Source organism: Sinohyriopsis cumingii, chromosome 7, assembly GCF_028554795.1.
Source record: "Sinohyriopsis cumingii isolate HCF-2022 chromosome 7, ASM2855479v2, whole genome shotgun sequence".
NCBI classification, from domain to species: domain Eukaryota; kingdom Metazoa; phylum Mollusca; class Bivalvia; order Unionida; family Unionidae; genus Sinohyriopsis; species Sinohyriopsis cumingii.
In genome coordinates, this window is record NC_142967.1 from 137382545 (window position 1) to 137407889 (window position 25345).

Genomic DNA, 25345 nt, shown 5'->3' on the forward strand with positions numbered 1-25345 from the left:
GTTCTAAGTCTGATCAAACTCTGATCAGAAATATGGCTTCAGCTAATCATAAGCAAGAAAAACACGTTAGTAAGCATGTATTTCACTAATTATGAGCTTATATTCCAAGTTTGATCAACATCAGACCTGAACTATGGTAATATGGCCTCCAGAGTGGTAACAAGCTTAGCCAATCAGACGCAGCATTAATGTGCAGGTCTTGCTCAAGATCAAATTCATCTGAGATTATACATGCCATTTTCCAAGTCTGATCAAACTTGGATCAGAAATATGACTTCCAGAGTGCAGTGGTAACAAGTACAGCCAATCAGGTGCAAGATCACCTCATTAATATGCACAGATCTTGCTCATTATCAAACCTGTCCAAGAACTTGATGATGTAAGCTTATAGTCCAAGTATGATCAAAACTGGATTAGAAACATGGCCTCCAAAGCAGTGATATGTAGTATTAATTTTCTAAGAACAGCTGATGGATGCAGCCATAAGCTCACATGGCCTTATGGCTGGGGGTTCTAAAACCAATGAATAAAGCAGATAGCAGTTATTGCTTTGTTACTTAAACACCTTGATAAACTCAATAATTCTTAAAAACGGGGTTGATATATGACTTACTTTTTTCATAGCTGAGACAAAATCAAAATGCAGGAAATATCTGAAGTATTCAACGTATCATACAAGGTTTGAGTACAAACTGTCTCATACATGAGGCTGGATGAGACTGGAGTAAAAAAAATGTATCACAGATGAGGATGGAGTACAAAATGTATCATACATGAGGTTGGAGTAAATAATGTGTCATTTACAAGGGTGGATTACAAAATGTATCATACACAAGGTTGGAGATGTATATATATATATATGTTCATCTAGAATTCAAATTTTGATGAAGTCGTGAATAATGACATAGTCAATGACCTTACAAAATGTGTATAGGGCTAGAGTCATACCGATTACATCATAACTGGATTCTGTGTGAATTAGTGACTTTAATACACACAACTATTAATAAAATGCAACTTCAAAATGTGACTACCAGTAGCCTAACATGATATAACAGTAATATTCTTTAAAAGTTGAACATGAGCACTGAGAGTGTGCAAAATCAGTTGCGAGGCAACTGATCTATATGTTTACAATATAAAATGTTTGGAGGGATCAACACGGTTTTGATATCCATGGTTATTTACAGTAATGCTCTCACTGGTATCTTAGTATGCAAGTGAAAATTACTAGTAACTTGTAATTTCTAGAATATATAAAAACAGAATATATAATACTTACTGTCCATTGTACAATCAGTTTATTCTTTTTATGTGTTAATGACCGCACATCTTTTGGGTTACCTCCAGGATGATCTGGAGGAGTCGTGCAAGTTTTTTTCGTTGGTAAACTTGGATCACTATATCCAGCACTATTTTTTGCTAACATTCGAATGGAATACATTCCCCATGGAGACAAATGTATGTGTGTAGTCCTCACTGTTGGAGGAATTTCTTCATAATAATTATTCCACATTTTTGGATTATCGGATGTATTGAACTGTACTAAATAACTTGAAATTTCAGCACCCCCATTTTCCCCTGGTTGCCAGGAGAGTTCCGCTGTATTTCCCAAACAAGAAACCACTGTCACATATTTTGGAGGATCTGGTGGGACTGAAAAAGAAAATCATTCATCAGAAGATATTCTAGGTATGTGGACTCAAATTCACAAAATTTAAATATTAATAGTTAAAAGGGACTGATGCTCTACTATCTAAAAAGAACTTGCAAGAATTCAAGAAAAGTTTCTTTTGTTCTTTCCACTTTCCGAGTATTGAAGTCATCCCTGATATTCTTGAGTGATAACTGAAGATTTTTTAAATTGGTCCAAGTGGCATACACATTGAATGTCCGACTGGCACCATTTTCACATAGGACGAACTAGACATCCTAAGGAATTCTATAGTAAAAACCCATAATTTCCTAACAGGAAAAAAGTATCAACATGGCAGTAATGCTAGCCATGATGGATTTGTAAGTGACACCATTTCATCTAGGACCAACTAGACCATGGTAAGTGACACCATTTCATCTAGGACCAACTAGACCATGGGATGACTGTATGTATAAAGTTTCATGGGAATCCTCCAGGTAGTTTACGAAGAGTAGCAATAACAAAACTTGTGCTTATAGATGGATGGATGAAAGTTGGACAACAGGCCATCCCACAAACTCTTCTGGTCTATGACCAGTAGAACTAAAATATATGTGCTCAATAAGTCTGTATTGTAAAGACCATATTGGAAGGTTGTTGTTATTGTTGTTGTTGTTGCAGGGTTTGACACCATTTTTCAGCACAAGATAGGTTATACATGGTGGCCAGTATAAATGGTGGAGGAAGAACCCGGGAAAATCCCGGAAAAAACTGCCAACATATGAAAAGCTACTGGCAAGCTTTCTCACATACCCAAACTGGCCTAACCCAAGACTTGAACCCATGCAGACAGAGGTGAGATTGCAGTGATCCGTAATGGAGAGCGCTTTAGACCACTCAGCCATTCAGGGTCCCATACTGGAAGGTAACGTTCAGCTAGTTATCAATACATTAGTGGATCTCTGGAGTTTTTTGTCAGTAATAGTTTTTATGTGCTAAATCTGCACAAATTTAATGAACTATGACCCACGTGATTTGGCTAATACTAGTCATGACTTTGCATGTTGATCTGAGAACACTTATTTTTATCCATTTAGTGTTTTGCCAAACAATAAGTATTTATTGGTCTCCTGTAATTATCACCTAAATAAGTTATAAACATGACTTGGGAGTGCTACATTTTTGGTACATTGATCACATTTTTAAAGAAATCCAAGTGACTAGTCATTTTTGATGAATGTCTTGTTAATTTAAACATAGCTGTTAAATTAGTCTATTGAATTTTACTCTAGTGGCATAGCAGTCACCACAGCAATGATGTGTGAGTGTGTGCGGTTTTCTTGTTATGCCACTGGGTTTAATTATTAACAAATATCACCTAATCACCTAGTGAATGGCAACATGCATCTAAACAATTTTTACAATAATTTTTTAGAGTCAGCAAGCTCACAGCATATCAAAGTTCACAAAATGCCCATGCCTAGGCTAGGACTTTCAAGTTACTGGAATAAATACATGCAAAAATATTCTGATTAAAATGTAAATGACAAGTTCAAACATAAATATTTGTCAAAACTTGCTTCAAATAGTAAATAACAGCATTATCATATCTTCATGAGAAATTTTTTAGGACTGATCTTGATACTGACAACAAACTCACAAAATCTTATACTTAAAGTTTAACTATACCTCCCCATTTGTTTGTACCCCCCTACCGATTTCAATAACAAAAACATTTATTGTCAAAAAAAGTGCACAGAACTAAGTCAATTTGAATCATTGATTTATAATTTCTAAAGCGACTGTGATCAGAATGGTACTAAAGCTAGCATCCTCTGCACCTTTCATGCTTAATGGACTTTCCATACTAACAAGGAGCCATACTGCATACACTATGGACTAGTTTATTTCCATCAGACAATTTAATGACCTAGTTCAACCTATTCAGTAACTGCCGGATAATTCCGTAAATTACTATAATGTTGAGAGCTTGGAATTATATCCCTTTGCACACATGAACACAGAAATTAAACCGCTTGTTAAATACACATGTCATTCTTTTCCTTTGCTTGATTTGACATTGTAGATATCGTAAGCAGATGACATACGTATATACATTTGTAGTCATTCATACATCTCTTTGCTGAAAATGGACTTGTCCAGAAACTGTAAATGGATCTCGAGCATGTCTGTCTATTATATTGAAAACTTCTGTTAAGCATGAAATGCACAGATGATGATGGTGTTAGGGCCACTCTACTCACAGTCAGGTTAGAAATTATAAGTCAGTGAATGAATTGACTAAGTTCCTTGCACTTTTTATCACATTAAAGGTTTCCATTATTGAAATCGGTGGGGGGGTACAAACAAACAGGGAGGTATAGTCAGATTATAGCATATTTTGTGATTTAAGGGTTCATAGATGAAAGAAACTGTGGGCAGTTATGCAAAGAGGAATGCTGCCTGATAATATAATTACAAAATAAAGGTCTGATATATGCACTGAGGTGAGATTACAGATTATAAAACTAGCAGAACATGAAACATTATGAACTGAACATGACCTCCTTCTCACAATTTTTGGGCCTTGCCCTTGGGCAAGTACCATGCAAACTTCAGCTTGCCCAAGACAAATTTGAGCTTGCCCCCAGGCATGGAGGAAGTGGATTGTAAAGACCCGTATTAGCTAATACCAGAATATTTCAATCAAAACTCTTTTCCATTTCCAAATTAATCTCCATTTCAGAATTTTTAAACAGTGAACTACATTAGTATGAGCATTACATGCTGGTATTTTCTTGTTTTTGGAATGGTCTTAATTTAAGTATGCTCTATGCTATTTAATAAGATGGTATTTTTGATCACTTGGCAATATTTTAGCAACAAACAAAATGAACATCAACAAGATTGTTTACCATTATATAATTGAAAGAAAAAAATAATGCAGATAATGGTTTGTGCTACTGTAACATTTTATGATCTCTATGAGGTATTACAATGGCAATAAATTGGCATTTTTGCAGTGTCATTATTCTAAGAATGGTCCCACACGTACTAATCAACCGAGACCAAGTTTTGAATTTATGAAGTGAAAAAAAAAAAAATATCCAGTCTGACACACAGCAAAACTGACAGCCAATAACTAATGTAACCCTTGTAGAAATACAGTTTAATAGCACTAAAATCAGCATCAGCACATTTTTATTTCATAAAAGGAAAATGGTAAACTATTGCATTAATGTACGTTTTGTTTATAACTCAAATAAAACCATATAATTGAAATTATCACAGAAAAGTGTCACCACACTTTTGACCCATTCTTGGCCACATCATGCCAAGGAAATGGAAGCTAAGTGCTTTTCCTAGAGATGAACCATGGCAGCTAATGTAACACACCAGGATCAGCATCTATGCCATTAGTTCTGCTGAGAGATTTTAAATAATCAGCATGGACCCCAACCTGCTGTCACACTAAACATTGGTAGAATTGGGTATACACTTTATACAAATGTAAATGCAATATACTGGACAAATGTTTACTTGCATTCAAGTTATACATTTCTCTACAAGTTTATCATGTCAGAGGAAACATGCACCAACATACAGGTTACAACAATCTATAGTCTTTGAATCTTCTTGTGATCAAAGTAGGTCATTCATTAAAGTCTGTGTTAATGACTATTTTAGAACTCTTTTGAATGAAGATTATTAAGGAAGGTAGAGTTATGGGGGGTTCTGAAGTGATAGACAAATGGAAACAGACTAATTGCTGACCTTCCCATTTTATAAAGAAATAAAAATTGAAAATCAAATAAAAGCAGAAATGGTAAAACTTCCATAAACCAGACACTCGTTGAAAGAAAGAATAAAAACACCCCCCAAAACAACATAATTTTATAGAGGTGACTAAGTTTCATTAGAATTAAATGGGTTTTGTTCAGATAAGTATGTGTCCAGTTTGGAAAGGACATCAGGTTACCAGTTTAAGAACCAGTTTAAGAATGTTTCACTGAATATGGATATAAAATGCAGAGTTAACTTTTTGTGAAAATTTAATATAGTTTTGGATTCCTCAAATTTGTTGAAAGATTTTACCTCTGATATAGAGCCGCCCACTGGCAATGTCCTTGACCTTGTCAATGTCCTTGACATCATCCCCAATAATATCCACCACACAGGCATATAAACCCGCATCATCAGTATCCACATTTTTAATTATTAGAACCTGACCATCGCTCTCAGATTTGAATTTTTCTGATTTGTTAGGATGGATGTAGACTCCATTAAGCTTCCATCGTATTCGAACCTTGGAATCTTTCAGGTGGGGAGGTACAGAAATTTTACACCCAAACGGCACATCTTCTCCTTTGTTGGCATACTTTGCTGGTTCAGGTGGAACACTTATTAGGTCATTACCTGCAAAATAAAATGAAAATATTGTATTTATCTGTGTCAGTCCTACAGGAAATGAGACCGGTGTTGACCCAGACTCCTTATCACACAATGAATTGCTAGATAACAGTCTTTTTAACTGTAAGAAGGACCAACAGCATATATAGACTTGATCTGCAGGCACATAATGAAATGGAACAATTGGGTAAATTGTGCCAGCAAATGGAAACCTTGCTTATAAAATGTACTAATAACTAAAACAACTGAGTTAGGTTGTACTTGCAATGACATAAACTGAATAAAAATTTTTTTCAAGATAAGTATCATTTTTCATGTTCAATTAGTTATGAATATAAATAAAATAATTAGTTACATCGTTATAGGTGTCTGCCAGGCTCACTCTATGAGCCTGCTCAGATTATGTCCTCTGTGACCTTACTAAAAGTAGCATAAAAGTTTGAAATGAGGCCAGTCAGCAAGTAGCCAAGACAGTGCCCTGCCTTCACCAGAGATGTAATGAATATGAGGACAACGTAAGTAATTATTTTTCTGCCCAATTTCTATATTAATTTTCAACTTAATTAAACAATTAATATGTAAATAAAATATCCAAAATGAGTAGTTTCATACAATTCTGAGAAACAGTTTTTTTCATCACCAGGTATTGAGTTAATTTCTATTGAGTAACTTTGAAATGTGATTACTCTAGCTTCCAAGGTCATAAGTAAAACACATTTTAGCGGTTCCATACTTACAGACAAAACTGGTTGGCATTTAAATGGACATAATACATTATTCAATAAACAGATTAAATTCAAGAAACATTTACTTTCTCTTTAATGCATCCTCAGTTTAGTTTTCTCCCGACATGGTATCTTCAGTACACTGGGTGTCTTTGTTATGAACATAACAATAAGGGAGATATTACGATTTTGTGCTTAACTAATATGAAAAAGAATGTTTTATCAGTACCGAGGTTTTTGCAGTCCAACAGAAACTAAAATGTAAAAATTTGTTTTTTTAACAAATTCATTATGTTAGTTACACAGATCAATAAAATGGTCCAAGCAAATATGGTGACCATGTGGATAAAAGGCATTCCCATTTGATTAGAAATGCCAACAGGTTGATACTGCTTGAGACCCCCTGGCAACAAATGGGTTAGAAATTATAAATCAATGGATGAAATGACTAAGCTTTGTGCATTTTTTATATCCTTGACACCTTCTGTTTTTAAAATTGGTGGGGTACAAACAAACGGGATGGTGTGAGAATACTGTAGTCTTTATCGACTGTAACAAGACATTTAAAAATGCCTGTGACATGTGACTGTCCCAAAGCAGATGAGATATTATTTCAGTGTGTACATGGAGAACCAAGATCATACTGGATAATTTACACATATTTTAAGCTAAAGTATTTACTGCTAAGAATGCTGGTAAAAAGTTAATTGTCAATCAATTTAGGGATCCCAAGAATGAACTTAAAGATACAACCAGATAAAATCTAAACTTATTACTTCAAAAATTATGTAGTACATTTCCAAATTGGACTAAACTGATAATTTCTACCACACAAATACTTGCTTACAAGTCAGGTCCAACTGAAAACCACATAGACCCTCATGATTCAATGGTATATCTGGGTCTACGCAATTTGCATTGGGATCCAACTTGCCAATATACACCAAATATATATGTTCTGTATTCTAGATCCTTGTCCATTTTGGCTGTGAAATTTTATCAATCTTGAGTATTCTATCTAACAGAGTCTAAACATTTTGGTATCATGCATGGTCCAATTACGTCTGTTATAATGTATGTTTAACCAATCTCAAATAGTGTAGTAAATGATGCATTTGCATTTTGTTTCCATTCTTGAGAGTTACAATTTCTTCTAAGAACATCCTTACTGCTGTGGTAGCTCGGTTGGTACATCATCAGATTTATAACCCAATGAGACCCATGCAGGCCATCACAGGTCAGCTGCCTTTGTGTGACATTATGTTAGGAACTTAAATCTTATTAGCCCAGAATAATGTAGCCAATAATGTGTTGAAGTGCCAATGAGAAAAAACAATCATCCATCCAAACACTATGCCAATTTGTGACAAAAATTATACTCTTTTCAACATTCTGTAGAAATGTCAAATGTACTGGTCGTTCTGGTGAATCTACATCCTGCAGATCATATAATTCTACACCTCAAAGCAGGAACAAAATCAATACCTGTTTACCATTCATGTTGTATAAAGCATATCATTGGGTTTCCCCTTTATACAATGGACCCAGTACAAATTAAAATCTGGAATAAGACTGGCCTGCATGATTGATTTTTAACTGTATCTAATAGTATTTTCATCCACTTGTACTGGGAATAATCATTAATATTAGTTTTTATGCAGACTGCTAATACCTTTCAAATTTCTACATTTTCATTAGTGTTTACCACACACTTCCAAATATAAGCTTAAGTTACATTGATAACAGAGCTTTAAGACTAGATGTTACAAAGCTTAGGTAAAATTATCAAAAATTTAGCTTGCATTGGCAATGCTCTGGCAACTATATTTGTGTTTGTAAAACTCGCAGGCTGCCATAGCTGATTAAGTCATAGTTCAAGAAATTCAAAATTTTAATAAAATTCAGCAAGAGGTTTAAGTCTGTCTGAGATTTTAAGTCTGTCTGAGATTCTCACCTGTCTGACATTTGCCTAATAGCCAAATGCAAGAGGCCAAACTGGACCTCAGTCTTTCAGCAAAAACCCCAAGCTGATATACCATAACCCCAAGCTGATATGACCATTTCATTGGGAAGTAGTGATAATATTTTCAAGATTGCCACTGTGGTGGCCACATTTGAAGCATTTGTACAGCACCATTTTCTTTAGGACCAACTCTTTGGGTCTATGACCAGCAGAGCTAAAAACTGATACAATGATAATGGGATGAAGTGCACATTTGCATACCAAATTGCATCTGTTGATCTCTGGTGGACTTTTTCTAATAGCTGTAACATGGTTTTGGCCAAAAATGCTCCTCCAAGTAAAAATGATTCAAAAAAGAGTAAAGCATAATTCATGAAAGTCTAATCAGGTCATGAAGACAAATAAGCATATTACATTTTGTTTGTCAAATAATGTTTTCTCACAAGGTGCAAAAGTATACTGGTCAAAAAGACCAAAAATGTTAAAAAAATGTATAAAAAAAAAATTTTAATCAAATAAAACAGAATCAGAAAATTCACCATGCTGGCATGAGAAATCATCAGATCTTCCACTAATGATTATGATAAAATGTGCAAAATATAATGTCTTTAAATTTACACAAAACTGATTGAAGATGGGCAGGCAATGGTATTACCGCTTACTACTTTTTGCAGGTATTCAATTCAATTAAGACAATAAACTGAAAAAGTAACCATGAAAGGGCATATCATCACCTGTTTTATTTGATACAGCCATCACAAGTCCACTTGTTAACATCCACTTATTATGATTTCAGTGAACTGTGTGCAAATTCACTGATCACAAAAGTCTTTTGCTATCACAGTGAGTGCACTGGTCACACAGAGTTTTGAAGTATATATTTGCACCTTGGAAATACTCAGGTCAAACAAAAAAACAGACTATTTTAGGACACTTGTAGATTTACTTTAAATTACAGAACATTCAGCATAATTATCGATCAATTATATTTGCACAAACCAGTTTATAGCAAATATTGTCAACTGGAATGTCTGTTGGACTATCTATTTAATGGGATTTCATTTGCATCTGCTATGATCACTTGGAACTACTGACTGCATCAACAGGCTGGCAGAGATAAATGTAATAATTCTGCTTGGATGCATTTTTACCATTTGGTCTAATCAGGAGGAGAATTAAGGTTCCAACAAGTTGTGTGAATTACTCATCAATGTTTGTAATCGAAATTAGATGACTAACCTGTGTAATTTTCTCGATTCTTTGAATTTAAATTGTGTTTAACAGAAAAGACACCCGCTATCCTTGTTACGGAAGAAACTTTTACAAAATTGCCATCTTTGTAAAAGAGGAGTTTAGCTTAAAATCACCAAACATGTCTCTTGTCAAAAACAATGGCACCAGTACTCTGCACATTAAGTGGATACTCTTGGATTACTATCTCAATTTACAGCATACACCCTCCCCCCTTAATTCTTGAATAATGACCTGCATTATCTCCCTCGTTAACCTCAGGACTGAGTTAGAATCAGCATATATTTTTGTATAGTTGGCATTACTTCAATGCTTGATGACATTTAGTTGGTTTCCAACAATCCCCAAAATTCCATCTCATTACTGCCTTCTTATAGGAAATGGCCCCAGTATGCCCCAGTGTGCCCCAGTGTGCCAATGTCCATAAATTAAAGGATTAGCCAAGTAATGAAAGTAATTTTTTTTTTCAGCAAAGACATTCCAGTCAGTGATTGGCTTGTCTATGTCTGCTAATGCCTACACACAGAAGAATTTATCTGAATACTAGAGCACACTTTTGCTTTAAAGAATTAAAGGCCCTGATTTTAACATGAACAGCGCATTTTATAATTTAACAATATGTGTGTATTGAGCCTTTGTTTATTTCAACAAGCAGGTGTGTGTACTGGACTTTTTTTACATCACCAAGCATGCAGTTTGGGGGGATGGAGCTAAAAGTGCAGTTCATGCTCAACTCAGTAAGGACAAGATTTTGAAGTGTCTATTCTTTGATGTTTGATATTGTAGGGTCTATTCTATGATATATTCACTCTCATGAGATGACATAACAGCAAGTTTTTAAAAAGAAGTAAAATTAATTCATAAAACTGACCAAGCAGATTTTCAGGTAGATAAGCAAAAAATAAGTAGTGTTCACATTTTCATTTTTATATTTGTAAAACAAATCCAGGACTTTTTCAGTGTTTATTTTCCAAAAATTGAAACTGGGAAGAAATTGTGACAAAAACATAAAATTAAAATCAGTAGAAATGGGATGATTTTATTTTCATAATCAATAAAACATATATTCGCCCTTGTTTACATTTTTATTTAAAGAGTTTATTTTTTCTAGATTCAGCATCACACTAAACAGAATTGATGAAATGTGCAAACTTTGTTTGCTTTACTTCCACCCTTTTCTCTGTTCTGTGATAATAGGACAGAACTGCTCCAATATCACAGTTACGGAAAGCAACAATTTCGTAATCAGTAGCAGCAGTGATATTTCATCAGCATTATTTGTACTGTCTGAAAGCCCTTCACGCCAGGATGCTTCATTTCAAAATTTTGTCACTTGTACTGAGTGATTTTGAGAAGTTGTAATAAGGTTTTCTTATATTTTTTTAAATAGTGAACAAATCTGAACACCCTTCATGCCAGCATGTTATCTTTTGAATTTCATCACATTCTGACAAGTGGTTTCTGTGAAGATGTTTTAAGAATTATCTATTTTTAGTAATCCAACCATATTTGATAGCAGATTAGCATCATTTGACCCAATTGTAAAACCTTTCATGCCAGCATACCTTTTGTCAAAATCAGGTGAATACTGTTGGGCAGTTTTTGAGAAGAAGTGATTTCAAGTTATTTTCCTTCAATTTTGAATAAAGGTGGCTATGTCTAACATATAGAATTAGCATCGTTATTAAAATATTGAAAGATCTTCACGCTAGGATGCTTTCTGTCTAAAGCGATAAAAATCTGTAAAGCGTCTTTTTAAAGAAAAGTCAGTTTATGAGTTTTTCTATTTTTAATAATGGTAAGAATTATACACATGATGGCCAGTTGGCACAATTTGCACAAATATTAAAACCATTCATGCCTGGATGCTCTCTGCCAAATTTGGTTGAAATCTGTCCAGTGGTTTAATCGAAGAAGTTTAAAATAGTAAACGTTGACAGATGAAGGACAACTAAAGCTAAAATATGTTAGAGGTGTAAGATTACTAGCCATTATTCTGCACCAAACCTTTAGAATTAAGTTGAGGCTGGAGGCCATAATAAGAAAATCTAATAACTTCATCTCCATCAAGACCAGTTTGGTTTCCCTAAATAGAAATGTTGTGAGAATTCATAATATGTCATTAGCCATAATTTTCCCTGAGACAGTAAGACACTGGTGTAAATGTGTTAAGTAATTCAATAAGAACCCTCTTGCTTCTTGCATGTAGCCAGTGATCTGATATTGCTGTACCAAACTTGAAGCCTCCTGGAAAAGGTTAAGAGATGGTTTGATGTATGGCATCAAGCAGAGAGAGCACATAAAGGGTGCAAGTTCCAGGCAATAAGAAGCTCTTGAGCCATGCAGTCAAGTGCTTAAAGTGACACAGAAAAGATCCATCTTTGCAGGCCACACATTTTGCTCACGTATACATGGACATTGCCAATTTATGAGATGCATGTGCTGTCATCATAAGCAATGACAGATATTGCATTATGGGATGCATGAGCATATGTTAACTGACCGACATTTCAGTATGGGATGTATGTGCTGTTGTCATTAGCAATGACAGACATTGCAGTATGAAATGCATGAGCTGTCATATGTTATGACAGATATTGCAGTATGAAATGCATGAGCTGTCATGTTATGACATATATTGCAGTATGAAATGCATGAGCTGTTATATATTATGACAGATATTGCAGTATGAAATGCATGAGCTGTCATATGTTATGACAGATATTGCAGTATGAAATGCACAAACTGTCATATTAAGACATATATTGCAGTATGAAGTGTATGACCTGTCATTATATGTTATGACAGACAGACAATGCAGTACAAAATGCATGAGCTGTCACAATGTTATGACACATTGCAGTATGAAATGAATGAGCTGTCATTATGTCATGACAGACAGACACTGCAGTATGGGAAGCATCAGCTGTCATTATATAATATCACTGACATTGCAATATGAAATGTACAGGTCATCCTCTTGCATTACATACAAATTACAATTCCTGTGCATTGGAATTAAAGGCTATAAAAAGGAACAGTTAAGAGAAAGTGAGAAAAATCTATTCTATGATGTTTGATATTCCAGGGTCTATTCTATGATGTTTGATATTCCAGGGTCTATTCTTTGATGTTTGATATTGTAGGGTCTATTTATGCAGAAAAATCATTTAAAATGCAAAAAAATTTGTACATCAGATTGAAACTCTTTCTTTCTTCATTCAGTCCCCACTCTATTAAGATATGCCCCCACACCCAACTTAATAAATTCTTGCCAAAATGTTCAATTCTAGAAGCTACCTAAAAAGCATTTATAAAATGACTGCATATCACTTTATATATTATGCATTCCCTTCCATCTTGTCTATATTTCTTGGTTATTCACTTATGAAATGTTTCATACTTGATTAATTTTTAGTTTCATCACCTATTTTGCATTTTGTAGTTACTTTTCAATAGCAATTTTAGAGAAAGATGCTATCAGACACTTTGTTTTTCTTCCATGCTGAAGATATGTATAATGCTCCTTTATGCCAGTAATTTTTTTAAATCCAACATCCATGCACTTAATGGTTGTTCATGAGGCAGGTGAGCACTTGAGGCTGGCTGAAGGATTTAGTTTTGTTCCAATTTTTTGGGACAATTTGTATGCGCTCATTTATTTTATGATGCAGATGGCAAAATGGTCCATAGCCACAGTTGAAGGGAGCAAATTATCTCCTGAACAATTATGAAACAAACAAGCACCTCCATTTAGTGGCCTAACAAGGATTATGGTCTAAACTGGCAACCAAATTGTACTGAACCAAATCTGTGGTATACCATATATACTTACCTATGAGTCAAGACCAACTGCAAACTGCACAGATCCAGATCTGCTGTCACATAATGCACTGACAGAACTAGGTCTGTGCAATTTCTTAGGAGTAATCAGTACAACAAACAACATAGACCAGATATGCAGGCACATTATGCTATGGTAGATCAGGATCTTCTTTGTTTGCAGTTTGCCTAGACTTATGAACAAGTATATATGGCAAATGGAATTTTTTATTGATGTACTTCATTTTCTTGATTATGTTCTCAAAGGCAATTCTGGGATGGCAGAATAACTTGATTAGAGACTACGGATTCCAACTGTATGTTAACTGAAAATGCTGCTGCCTGCTGAAGCCATTTTAGTGACAGGTTAAGGTAATATCAAAACCTCAGTCATGGAGATCAATATCCCTAAAATGACATAAATTACAATTTCATTGGCTGTAAATGTGACAGGATGTATAATTGCAAACATCAGGAATGGCAATTTTGTTTCACTGATGGCTCACTTTGTACTATCAACTGAAGGTCAAAATTAACGTTTTGTGGGACACTGTGTGTCACACACTAATACAATTTATGCAGATTTACACTTTTGCACTTTGACTTCAATGTATTTGCTTTCAGTAACTTAAGCAACTGATATAAATTATTCCATTCTTTTGGCTGCTGCAATTAAAATGAATAACAGAGAGCAAAAAATATACCCATCCCATGTTTGCTGTTTTTGTTGTTGTTGTAGGGTTTAACACCATTTTTCAGCACATGAATAGGCTATACATAGTGGCAAGTATTAATGGTGGAGGAAGAAACTGGGAAAACCCAGGAAAGAACCACCGACCCATGAGAAGCTACTGGCAAGCTTTTTCACATACCCACATTGGCTAAATCCGAGACTCAAACCACTGCAGACAGAGGTGAGATGGCAGTGATCCATAATGGAGAGCGCTTTAGACCACTCGGCCACTCGGGGCCCCACTGTCCCATGTTTAATAGTCATCTTAGAAGGCATTAGTGTGTATGTGTGTGATTTGGATTTTGTATGTACCTTTAACAATATTTCAGTCATATTGCTACGTCTGTAGTAAGGCAGTTTATAGTGATGTCTAGCACTAGGGACATCATGTCACAGACATGTAGCATGATGTCCCACCGGTTTGGTCTCACTAGAGCGCATCCCATTTGAGCGCCGCTCAGTGAGGCGCTGAAGAAAAAAAAATTCTCATTAGGGCTAATCCCATTAAGGCGCGAAAAAAACTCACTAGAGCGCATTCCCAATAGGGCACGGAGAAAAAAAATTAAGTTCAACAAGACTGAATTGACATCACATCTGATATATATATATATAATATGTACAAAAACGGTGGTCTCGTCACTATTAGAAAATAATTACTAGACAGAAACCAGAGAACCATCAATACACATAATTTTATACAACTATTATACCGTACACTGGTTTATTCTTTTTTGTATGCAAATAAACAAGTAGATAAAAATGTAATACAAATTAAAATATATAAAGTGGTCATTCCTAGCACAAACACGATATTACATGAATAAAACAATATAGATACATATATAACACAAACACAGTACTGTAGTAGATTGATCCTTAGTCAAGATCACTATAATTTAGAGACCATGTTATAGAAACCAGTCGCAAGACCTAGTGTCTGAAGAAGGAAGTATATGTCATAAAGAAATATACCAGGAAGGAAAACAAAGAAACCAGCTCCAGGGACAGTATTAGTACAACACATCATAAAATAATAAAATGCAAAGATCAATGATCAACCCCCCGAATGAGAATAATGAATACTTTGTTTCTTCAAAATTCTTTTGATTTTTTCGCGCTCTAATGATACTAGTTCTTCGTGCTCAAATGGGATGTACCCTAATAAGATTAGCTCTAGTAGGACAAAAATATTATTTGCGCTCTAGTGGGATAAGCTCTAATGGTTTGCACTCTAATGAGACGTTACCGTCCCACCTAGTCACATTATCCTGACATCAGGCCAACCAGTCCTAACACTGACCTCTTAATGATGAGTGCCAAGTGAGGCAGCTGTTAGTACCATTTTTGTCTTTGGTATGACTGTGCCGGGGATTTTAACCCATAACTTCCCACATCTGAGGAGGATGCTGTAACAATTTAGGCTACCAAAGTGGTTGAAGAAATTAGTATGACATGGATGACTTGAAAATATTTGACCAATGCATTTTAATGACCTGAACCTTTGGTCAAGGTATGTGTTCTTGAACTAAACACCCTACAGAAACCATTATTTTCTTATTAGATTTACCATGACTGACATCTTTTATCATAGTGACCTTGATATTTGACATCTTGACCCCAAAATTAATAGGTGCCTTTCTTACCCAACATGCGAGTCATCCAGAAACTTTGGTGAAGGCATATGGTCCAGAGCTTAATTTTTTGTTGTTGAAGAAATAATTTTTTTAGTTGCAATAACCTTGAACTATAACCTTTTTTGCCCAAAGATTTTATGGTTTCTTTAATCAACACAGCTTTGTCCAGGTCTGTGATGTAGAGCTAATGTTAATGTGCAGCAACCATTTTTCGTTTTTAAGTCCCAGTGACATTAAGCTTTGACCGTTTGACTCCAAAAGTGATAGTCTTTTTCTGACACCAAGTGAAAAAAGCCATCCACAAAGTTTGGTAACTTTAGATGGTTAGGAATTAGAGATATTGTGTACAAGCTCTTTCTAACTGCTCTGGTGGCCTAGTGGTTAGACCATCCACCTCAGATGTGGGAGGTCTTGGGTTTGATCCCCAACTGAGTCATACCAAAGACTTACAAAAATTGTACTAACAGCTGCCTCGCTTGGCACTCAGCATTAAGAGGTTAGTGTTAGGACTGGCCAGCCTGGTGTTACGATAATAATACTAGGTGGGATATGATGCTACATGTCAGACAGTGTGGCATGATGCCCCAGTGCTAGACAACACTATAAATTGCCACACTACAGACATCGTAGCGATATGACTGAAAAATTGTTAAAGCTACGTTAAAAGTCCAAATCACACACACACATACAAACCCTTTCTCTTGTTTCAGTCAAACTGACCATGACCTTTTAACAAAAAACTCAATAGTTTTCTTTCTAACCCCAAGTGCAGGACAGCCACAACATTAAGCAGGTTGGGAACTCAAGCAGAAACAAAATACTGGTAAAAGAAAGGGGTATAGAATACCACTGAAGTTTTACAACATTGTCCAATTGTGAAATTAAGAGTTGCTTTCAAGTTACTTATTTCTGTATTCTTCAAAAGAATTCCTTTTTCAATCGAATTGACCCTTGATTTTTATCCTTGATGTAAGAAATGTTGCTTCTATGGCATCTGTAGAGGCACATAATGAAACATCAGAAAAAAGAAGACAAAAGGTCATTAAGGTTCATTTTAGACTGATTTAATCAAGCACATCCCAAACTGGCTTACTTAATAATAAAGTATGCTCACTGCCAAAAACAAACATATCATGGTCCATTTCACTGGCTGACAGAAATGTCTAACTGATTTTGATTAGCTTGGGCACCATTTGAAAATGCATGGTCCATGATCATAGATTGAAAATGTAAAACAAAAGAGAACATGAAATCTTCAACAAAAACACAGCAGCATTTATTTCCAAAGCAGCATAAAGTGAGGGAAAAAGGTAAATTCAAATGTTCAAAATAACCCTACAGGGGAACCCATTACTTACTTGAGCATGAGCTTTCAAGTGCAGAAGGCTTCTGGAATGAAAACTTATATTACTTGACTGCTGATAAAACAAATCAAAATATCTCTTTATCACAACATCCTTATTTTATGTTTGTGTTTTATAATGCCCTCTTCCCTTATTTGTAATCAATCATACCTCTACAGAAGAAGAATTGAAGATATGGTTGCAAATATCATTTAATACATTCAACTATCTACTAATCTGCCCATCTGATTTCCTAATCAATTACTTGTATACTGATACAAAGTATGTAAATTCACATCAGCAGGTTCTTATATTAATTCATGATCTGCAATTAGCTGCAATGACCATCTGTCCAAATATTCCTGTTCTTTAGTGATAATTACAGATAACAACTGGTCATTGTTTGGACTGGTTCCATCCATATTTCTAATTTCCAAAGTAATAATGAATTCTAAAACAAGATGAAAAGAACCATTCAATCAGATATCTGCATTCCACATCTCTAGGGTGCACAAACAAAGAGAGATAACTAGAACCAGAATGTAAAAAATGTTGGGGTCAATTGAAGATGGGAAGGGCTATCTGAGATATCAAGAAATCCTAATTGGTTTCCTAAAGGATTTTTGTCAGAAATTGGTCAATAAATCAAAAGTTCGGGACAGAACTAATATTGGGGTCCAGAGGAGACATTTTAAGGAGAATTGTATGCTTATGAATCTGTTGTAAAATAATACTGATGCTCTCTGACAGCAAAATGAAATCTCTAACCATAACTTTGAATATTAGGAACTGATCTCCATTTCCACTGTAAGGCAAAGCCATGGCTTTTGAATAGCATGGAGTAGACATTTGCGTTCTTTCTCACTGATTATAATCTTTCTCCGAATTGATCAAATCCTGATGCAAAACAGCCGAGCAACTACTGAGGTGAATTCTGAATAAAAAAAGTAACATTGGTTTCTTGTGATCTGCATCAGGGCATGGTCTTGGAACCTGACAGAGAACTGAACACAAATAATATATAATTATATTGTGAACCAAACATTTTTCCATAAATCATTTCTATGAATTGTTTATGGAGAACGGGTATCCAAAAGTTGAATTTGTGAAAAAATTTAATATAGCTAGGTGTTGCAAAAATTAGTGATGTAGCATTTTTAAACTACTAAAGAAACTTCAAAAGTTCAAAACACAGCTGATCAGATCATCCTTAGAATAGGAAGAATTGAGCATACATCCCCATTCTCTGCTACCTTCATTAGCGACCCATTCCCTCCTGAATCAAACACAAAATTGGTTCACTATGCAACATTTCTTTGACTAGTTCCAGTCCAATATATCTATCTGACCTCACTAATGTATACACCCCATCTAGAAACTTGTGCTCCTCTTCTGACACTTGCCTTCTCAATGTTCAGACTGTTAAAATGGATGTTCTCTTGCTTACCAAGGTACTGCTAAGTAGAACAAATTACCCATAGACATTGCATACAACTACAAAAACAGGCTTGAAGATTTAATACTGTTTTCTTCCTTAATTATTGTCAGCATGTTTTTATTTTTGTAATTTCATGGTGTTTCTTTTTGTAATCACATCGTTGTATGTTTTTGTGTTATCTAATATTGTAAAGCACTTAGAGCTTCTGCAGATTAGGCTCTGTACTAAGTCCACATTATTATTATGAGTATGATTATTATTATTGTTATTATTACTATTATTATTATTATTATTATTGGTGGTGGTGGTGGTGGTGGTGGTTATATTATCATTATTATTATTATTATTATTATTATTTGCATAATTTGGTTTGGTTTGGTTTGGTTTGTAACAGTATAACAACACAAATACATTATTTACTGCTGAGGTAACTGGGGTAAAGTGTCTTGCTTGAGGACACTAAATGGCAACTGACCTGGGCTGATACAATGGTAGGATTCAAACCTGTACCCTTTTGGTTACACTTCCAGTATGTTAACCAACGAGCCACCACAGTTCCCTTTGCATTATTTGGAACAATTATTACCCTTCTTCTGCCTTTCCCCATGACAGTATACCATATGTACTCAAATGCATAATGCACCATCAGTGTTTGGTATGACTTAGCCAGGGTTTGAACACATGAACTCCTGCAATCAAGGTGGATGCTCCAACCGCTTAGGCCACCAGAGTGGTCGATAGTGGTATGAAATTATGTCCTTCATCACAAGATTGTGTAGCTGATAAAAATAGATGCCTTGCTTCTGACATACCCAAGAAATAAAGACATGATCTTTGAGGCAACCCATGTCAAGTATTCTGAAAACAACTTATATTATCACACAAGACAATATCATGCGAGTCAATCCAGGTTAAGTTTTTGGTAATGAACTTTTGTTATCACACAAGACATGATCAGATTAGGTGATCATGAAGGCCCAATACTCTGGTAATGATCTTTAGTTATCACACAACATGTCAGCAGATGAGGCAACCCAGGTCAAGTACTCTGGTACTGAATTTTTGTTATCACACAAGATATGATCAGATTAGGTAACCAAGGTCAGACACTCTAGTAAACACCTTTTGTTATCACACATGTGATGATCACAGAGGTCACCAAGGTGGTATACTCTAGTAATGAACTTTTGTTATCAAACAATACATGATCTAGTGAGGCAACCCATGACAGACACTCTGGTAATGACTTTATCTTATCACATAAAGCAGGATTAACAAGGTTTTATTTAAAAAAATACTCAAGCAGGAAATTAAATTTTCCGCTATATCATTACTGATCTTTCTGAATGTCTGATCTTGCATCAAGCATCTCCTTGAAGTATAATGACCAATTATCAATTTGTCATTTGCTGATTGCAATGTGACCAGCACTGAGGATTTATTTTAATCCTAATCTATACATGTATTACATACTCTGCTGAAGAATAACTTACACAAATTACTCTGACCACAATAGAAGGGGTTCTGTTCATCACTCTTGCCCATATATCTTGGAATAAAATAATTTGAAAACCATTCAATGAAATTCAATTCAATTAAAGATGACATAACATATACAGTAAATCATTCTTGTGATAAAACCACTTCTGGCAACAAAAAGTCGTCCCTCAAAACAGTTAGTCTTCTCATTAACAGCTGGTCATTGTGTTAAGCAGTACAGTTGATCTTTGCATAGAAACTTGTTCTATTCAAACAGATCTTCAAAACTGGACACCAAAGTTGGGTCTTACTGTACAAGGAATGAATGATTAACTTTTGGAGATTGTTTCTCAACAGATAAATTAACTGGTATAAACTCCACACTTTTAATTATGCACCATGGGCCACCTATGACTATTTGTGGGTTGAGTTCTCAAAATGGAGATATAATCATTTCCACAGTGTCTTGTGGTGAAGACAGTGTTCTTTACAATTTTTTCAATAAATGATTCACTTGCAAGGTCAGTTTGCATCAAGAGATGCATACCATATTTATCCAATTATAAGCCCCAACTTGATAATAAGCCTATTACCCATTTCTATACCATTTTGATAATTACCATATATACTCACTAATAACATGGTTCCAAATGCAAACAACACAGATCTTGATCTGCCATCAAATGATGTACATGTACTAGCATATCAGGGTGTATGTTATTTGTTCTACTGATTAGTCCTAACTGCATAGACCCAGATGTGCCTATGCATTCTGCAACTGCAGATCTGGGTACATGTATATACATTATGCAACTGGATTTGACTTATTAGTGAGTATATATGGTACTGAGGGTATCTTTGATAATAAACCCACCCTGGTCTTATCATGGGAAATATACTGTATTTAAATGTTCAAATCTTATACGATCAACGATTTATGGTCTATTTGCTAGTACAGCAAGTCACAGTGACAGTAATTTAAATGTGCAAATGGGTGTTTGTAAATACTTATTCTCTCCCATACATGACTTTTACTAAAGTTTCCAGCCTTTCTGGCCATTTGTTTGATTAACCTCCAGTACTCCTATACCAATAACATATACAGTATTGTATACACTGTATCAACAGTATTGTATACACTGTAGGAAAGAATATTACAATATAAAAGATTTCAGATGTTCTTAACTTATAACTGGTAGACTTCTGGAAATATACATGGATGTAATATAAACATATTATTATTATTATTGTAATACAAAGGGATGGAACAGATATCAGATACAACCTATGTCATTGCTGGAAATTTCATTTCTGACATTTCAGCATATAATTCACACATTTTATCATATAATGTTTGACATTTCAGCATTTCATTTCTCACATTTCAGCATTACTGATAAGTTTTCAAATTGGGATTCTTTGAAGAACAAAAAGGTAAAGATGATACCATGGATTGTGTCCCATTAAAATTCCACAACAACCAGATTATTACGTTCTTGACTGTGAACAGCATATTGTTCGAACTGTAGTCCAAAGCGGTGGCAGATGAACAGGATCTGAACTGTTTGTTCTATATATTATTTGAAGCAAATAGTATAGACCTGATCTGCCTGTACATTCAGTCACAGCAGATTAGAGGCAGCACTGTTTGTTGGGGTGTATTATAAACATTGGGTAATTATGACAAGACTCGGAACAATCGGATCAATTTCTGCTCTTCTCTGTTTACATTCATTATCATCTTATCTTTTTCTGTGCAATGCAGGAACTAACCTGCTTATCTAGTATGAAATCAGTCAAGAAGACAAATAACTGAAGGACAATTACATGATAAAAGAATCTTTCTCATCTAGCATTACACACAGGATTCAGTTTCATTTTTTTTTTGGTTCACTACTTTTTTTTTTTAAATTAGCAGAGCTTTATCAAAGCTACTCGTTGTCAATTATTCCATCTTTGTGACAATATTTTAGACTAAATTGTCACTTTGATTAGCTGGTTTTTCCACCAAGTGGATAGAGAGATCTAGTGAGGTTTGGAGTACTGCAGGCATTATTTTGACACAAAATTGTAATCATCCCCAAATCAGCTCCTTTCTTTGGCTTCAGATCTTGTTTCAATCACAGTCCACTGAAAAGGCGTTGAGAGGTCATCTAAATGCTAATAAACACAAGTAAAATGCTCAATATTTTCCAGATATAATTAGAGTAATTTAACTCTTAATTATGCACAAGTTATAATTGTAATTATCCTTCAAAACCTAGAGTCAACTGAACCAATGAAAAAGACTGAATGTTTCCAAAGACAATCTCAGAGGGGCCTCCTTCTTAAACTTTAGAAAAAGGGGGAACATAACTGTCAACATTCTAAACAGCTGTGGCAAGTTTTCCCTTACATATGGGTGGGGGAAGGATATCATAATGAACAGTACAAGTCAGAGAAAATTTATACTAAATAAAAGCCTGTAGTGAAATATGGCTTCCAGAGTGGTTACATTCCCAGCCACTCAGATGAAACATCTCCATTAATCTGCAAGGATCTCACTGACTTTTTAATATGTCTGAAATAGTGTTAATAACATCTTCACTAAGCCAAGGTTCTGATATGTTATGTCTATCTACACCTCCTTGGTGGATCAATATCTCAGTGCTTTGTCCTAGCAACATGTATTGGATTTCATATTTGCCTCCATTAGTATGCAAAGACAACTAACCAATAGTGTATAATAGCAGTGCTTTTTACATCAGCTAAAAAAGGTAGAGGCAACTGACTTCAAAAATACATACAATAATACAGTGCACAAAAACAAAAGAAAAGAAATACAGAAAAACGATACATACAGACCTCAAAATATTCTATACCTTGACGGAAATTTTAATAAAAATACAACACACAAAATAACTGAATACATAATTACAACCATGAAAATGTGTAGACAAGTTATAGACAAAAAGAAATAGAGCCTATCATGAGGGAAGTACGGATAATGACATCATGGGGCTATGTCACATGGCACTACGCGAAGTGAACAGGCCCATGGAAGAGTCGGGAAAAGAACCCTAATGATATGGCTAAAATAAAAATTACAAATTACAAAAATTACAAATTACAAAATAGCACAACCTCTTATGAGATACCTACCCATTTTAAACCCCAACCCACTATATACTATTCTTCCTTACTAACATTAGCACAGAATCTATTACTGTGCAAATACCCCGAAAGGGAAGGCAATTGATGCATAAAGACTTTTAGACTTTTTGGCAAATTAAATAAGGAAGGAAAATGCTCGAGATGGGAGACATACACAAAATAAAAAAGTAAAGACCCCATCTCGAGCATACCGCACTCTTTTCTATTCGAGAGAGCGATAATACACACATATAAACCACTAGGGTTTCAAATAAACAATCTATGACACTCCTCGATAATTTTCAAAACTAATCCACCACTAACGCTTATAGAAATAAGCGAGAATAAGAGACAACTGGGAAGAATGAATTTGATATAGCTGCTGTCCCTACACGAACCCATAATATAGCATTCACCAACATATAGCATACGCACATAGCAAACACGGGACGTAGGCGACCCTAGCAAGGTCGACAAAAATACCAGGGAAGGAATTCCGAGAGGATAACAGAAATCACTCTCAGATGAACAACCCTATAGATACACTAGGGAACAAAGAAATACCCAACTCAAAATTTCTAATTATTTTATTCAAAATTCTATAACATAAAACAAACAACACACCTAAGGGGGAGACAAATTCACATAAACTATTTACAAGCTTTGCCTAGGATAGGGGGGGGCATCTGTCTGGTGCCCCAAAAAAACAAAAAAACAAAAAAAATCAAAAAAGGACACTTTGTAAGTTTAACATTGAAAGTATGACTACATACCAGAGACAAGCCATTACAAGTGTATTTGAGGAAAAGTATGTATTTGTATGAGCACAGACCAGCATTGGAAAAATGCTTATTATGAGTACATTCCAGCTGTGTGCTCCCCTTGTCTTGCTCTTGTAGGATCATTGTTCAAATTTTAACAAATCGTTTTTGATTGGTTGCAGTGGCTTGCCACAGCATCCAATGAAATTCATGGACCCGAAGCACTAAAATATCTTATCGATCTGCCAAGAAGTAGATAGGGTTAACATATTAGAGCCTTGGCTAGTGAAGATGTGCAAATAATAGCTTACAATCCATGTTTGATCAAAATGGCATTAGATATATGGTCTTCAGGTAGCAACAAGCTCAGTCAATTAGATACACAATTACCTTTATGTATTATTTCATCTAACTCGTATTCAAACTCAGTGGAGCTGTAGATGATATAAGTATGTACTTTAAGATTGATGAAAATCAGATCAGAAATATGACTTCTAGCGCAACAAGTTTAAATGGATGGGGGTTAGGAAATACAAGCTAATGAAAAAACTTTAACCACAAAACTTTGCACAATTTCAATGACTGTTACCTTGATCCCAAGGTCAAAGGGGCAAATGGTCATGTCATAAAATAAATTCTTTTCACTTCATAATGATCAATGCCAAGGAAAATGAACATGGATGGATGGATGTTTAAAAGCACATCAGCACCATATGATTATTAAGTTGCCAATTAAAGGAAAGTTCTGAAAGTGCACAAATGATTATAAGCGCAAAGAATAAAACTTAAATCAAAATCTCAATGAAAATTTTATACAACTCAGCCACTGGCACTAAGGTCAAAAGTAATCATTTTAGCTTAAAATTCACGAGAGAAAAAAAAATCCATCAAGGAGGAAATATAGCTATCCCTTGTTATAAAGTACTTCATTATAATGTAATTATGGTACTGTATGTACTCACTTATAAGTTGAGCCCAATTATAAACTGCACAGACCCAGATATGCTGTTGCAAAATG

General features: G+C 34.9%; 1 protein-coding gene across 4 annotated transcripts in view; it reads right to left on the minus strand.

The window, feature by feature from the left end:
* Nucleotides 1-25345, minus strand: part of LOC149796222 (neuroglian-like) — a 389784-nt gene that overhangs the window by 37804 nt on the left and 326635 nt on the right. For all 4 annotated transcript variants that reach the window (XM_089966180.1, XM_089966179.1, XM_089966182.1 and 1 more), the window contains 2 exons: nucleotides 5732-6052; nucleotides 1283-1656 (listed from right to left, as the gene is read on the minus strand). In XM_089966180.1, the coding sequence (XP_089822306.1) occupies nucleotides 1283-1656; nucleotides 5732-6052 (695 nt within the window). The remainder of the gene's footprint in view (nucleotides 1-1282; nucleotides 1657-5731; nucleotides 6053-25345) is intronic.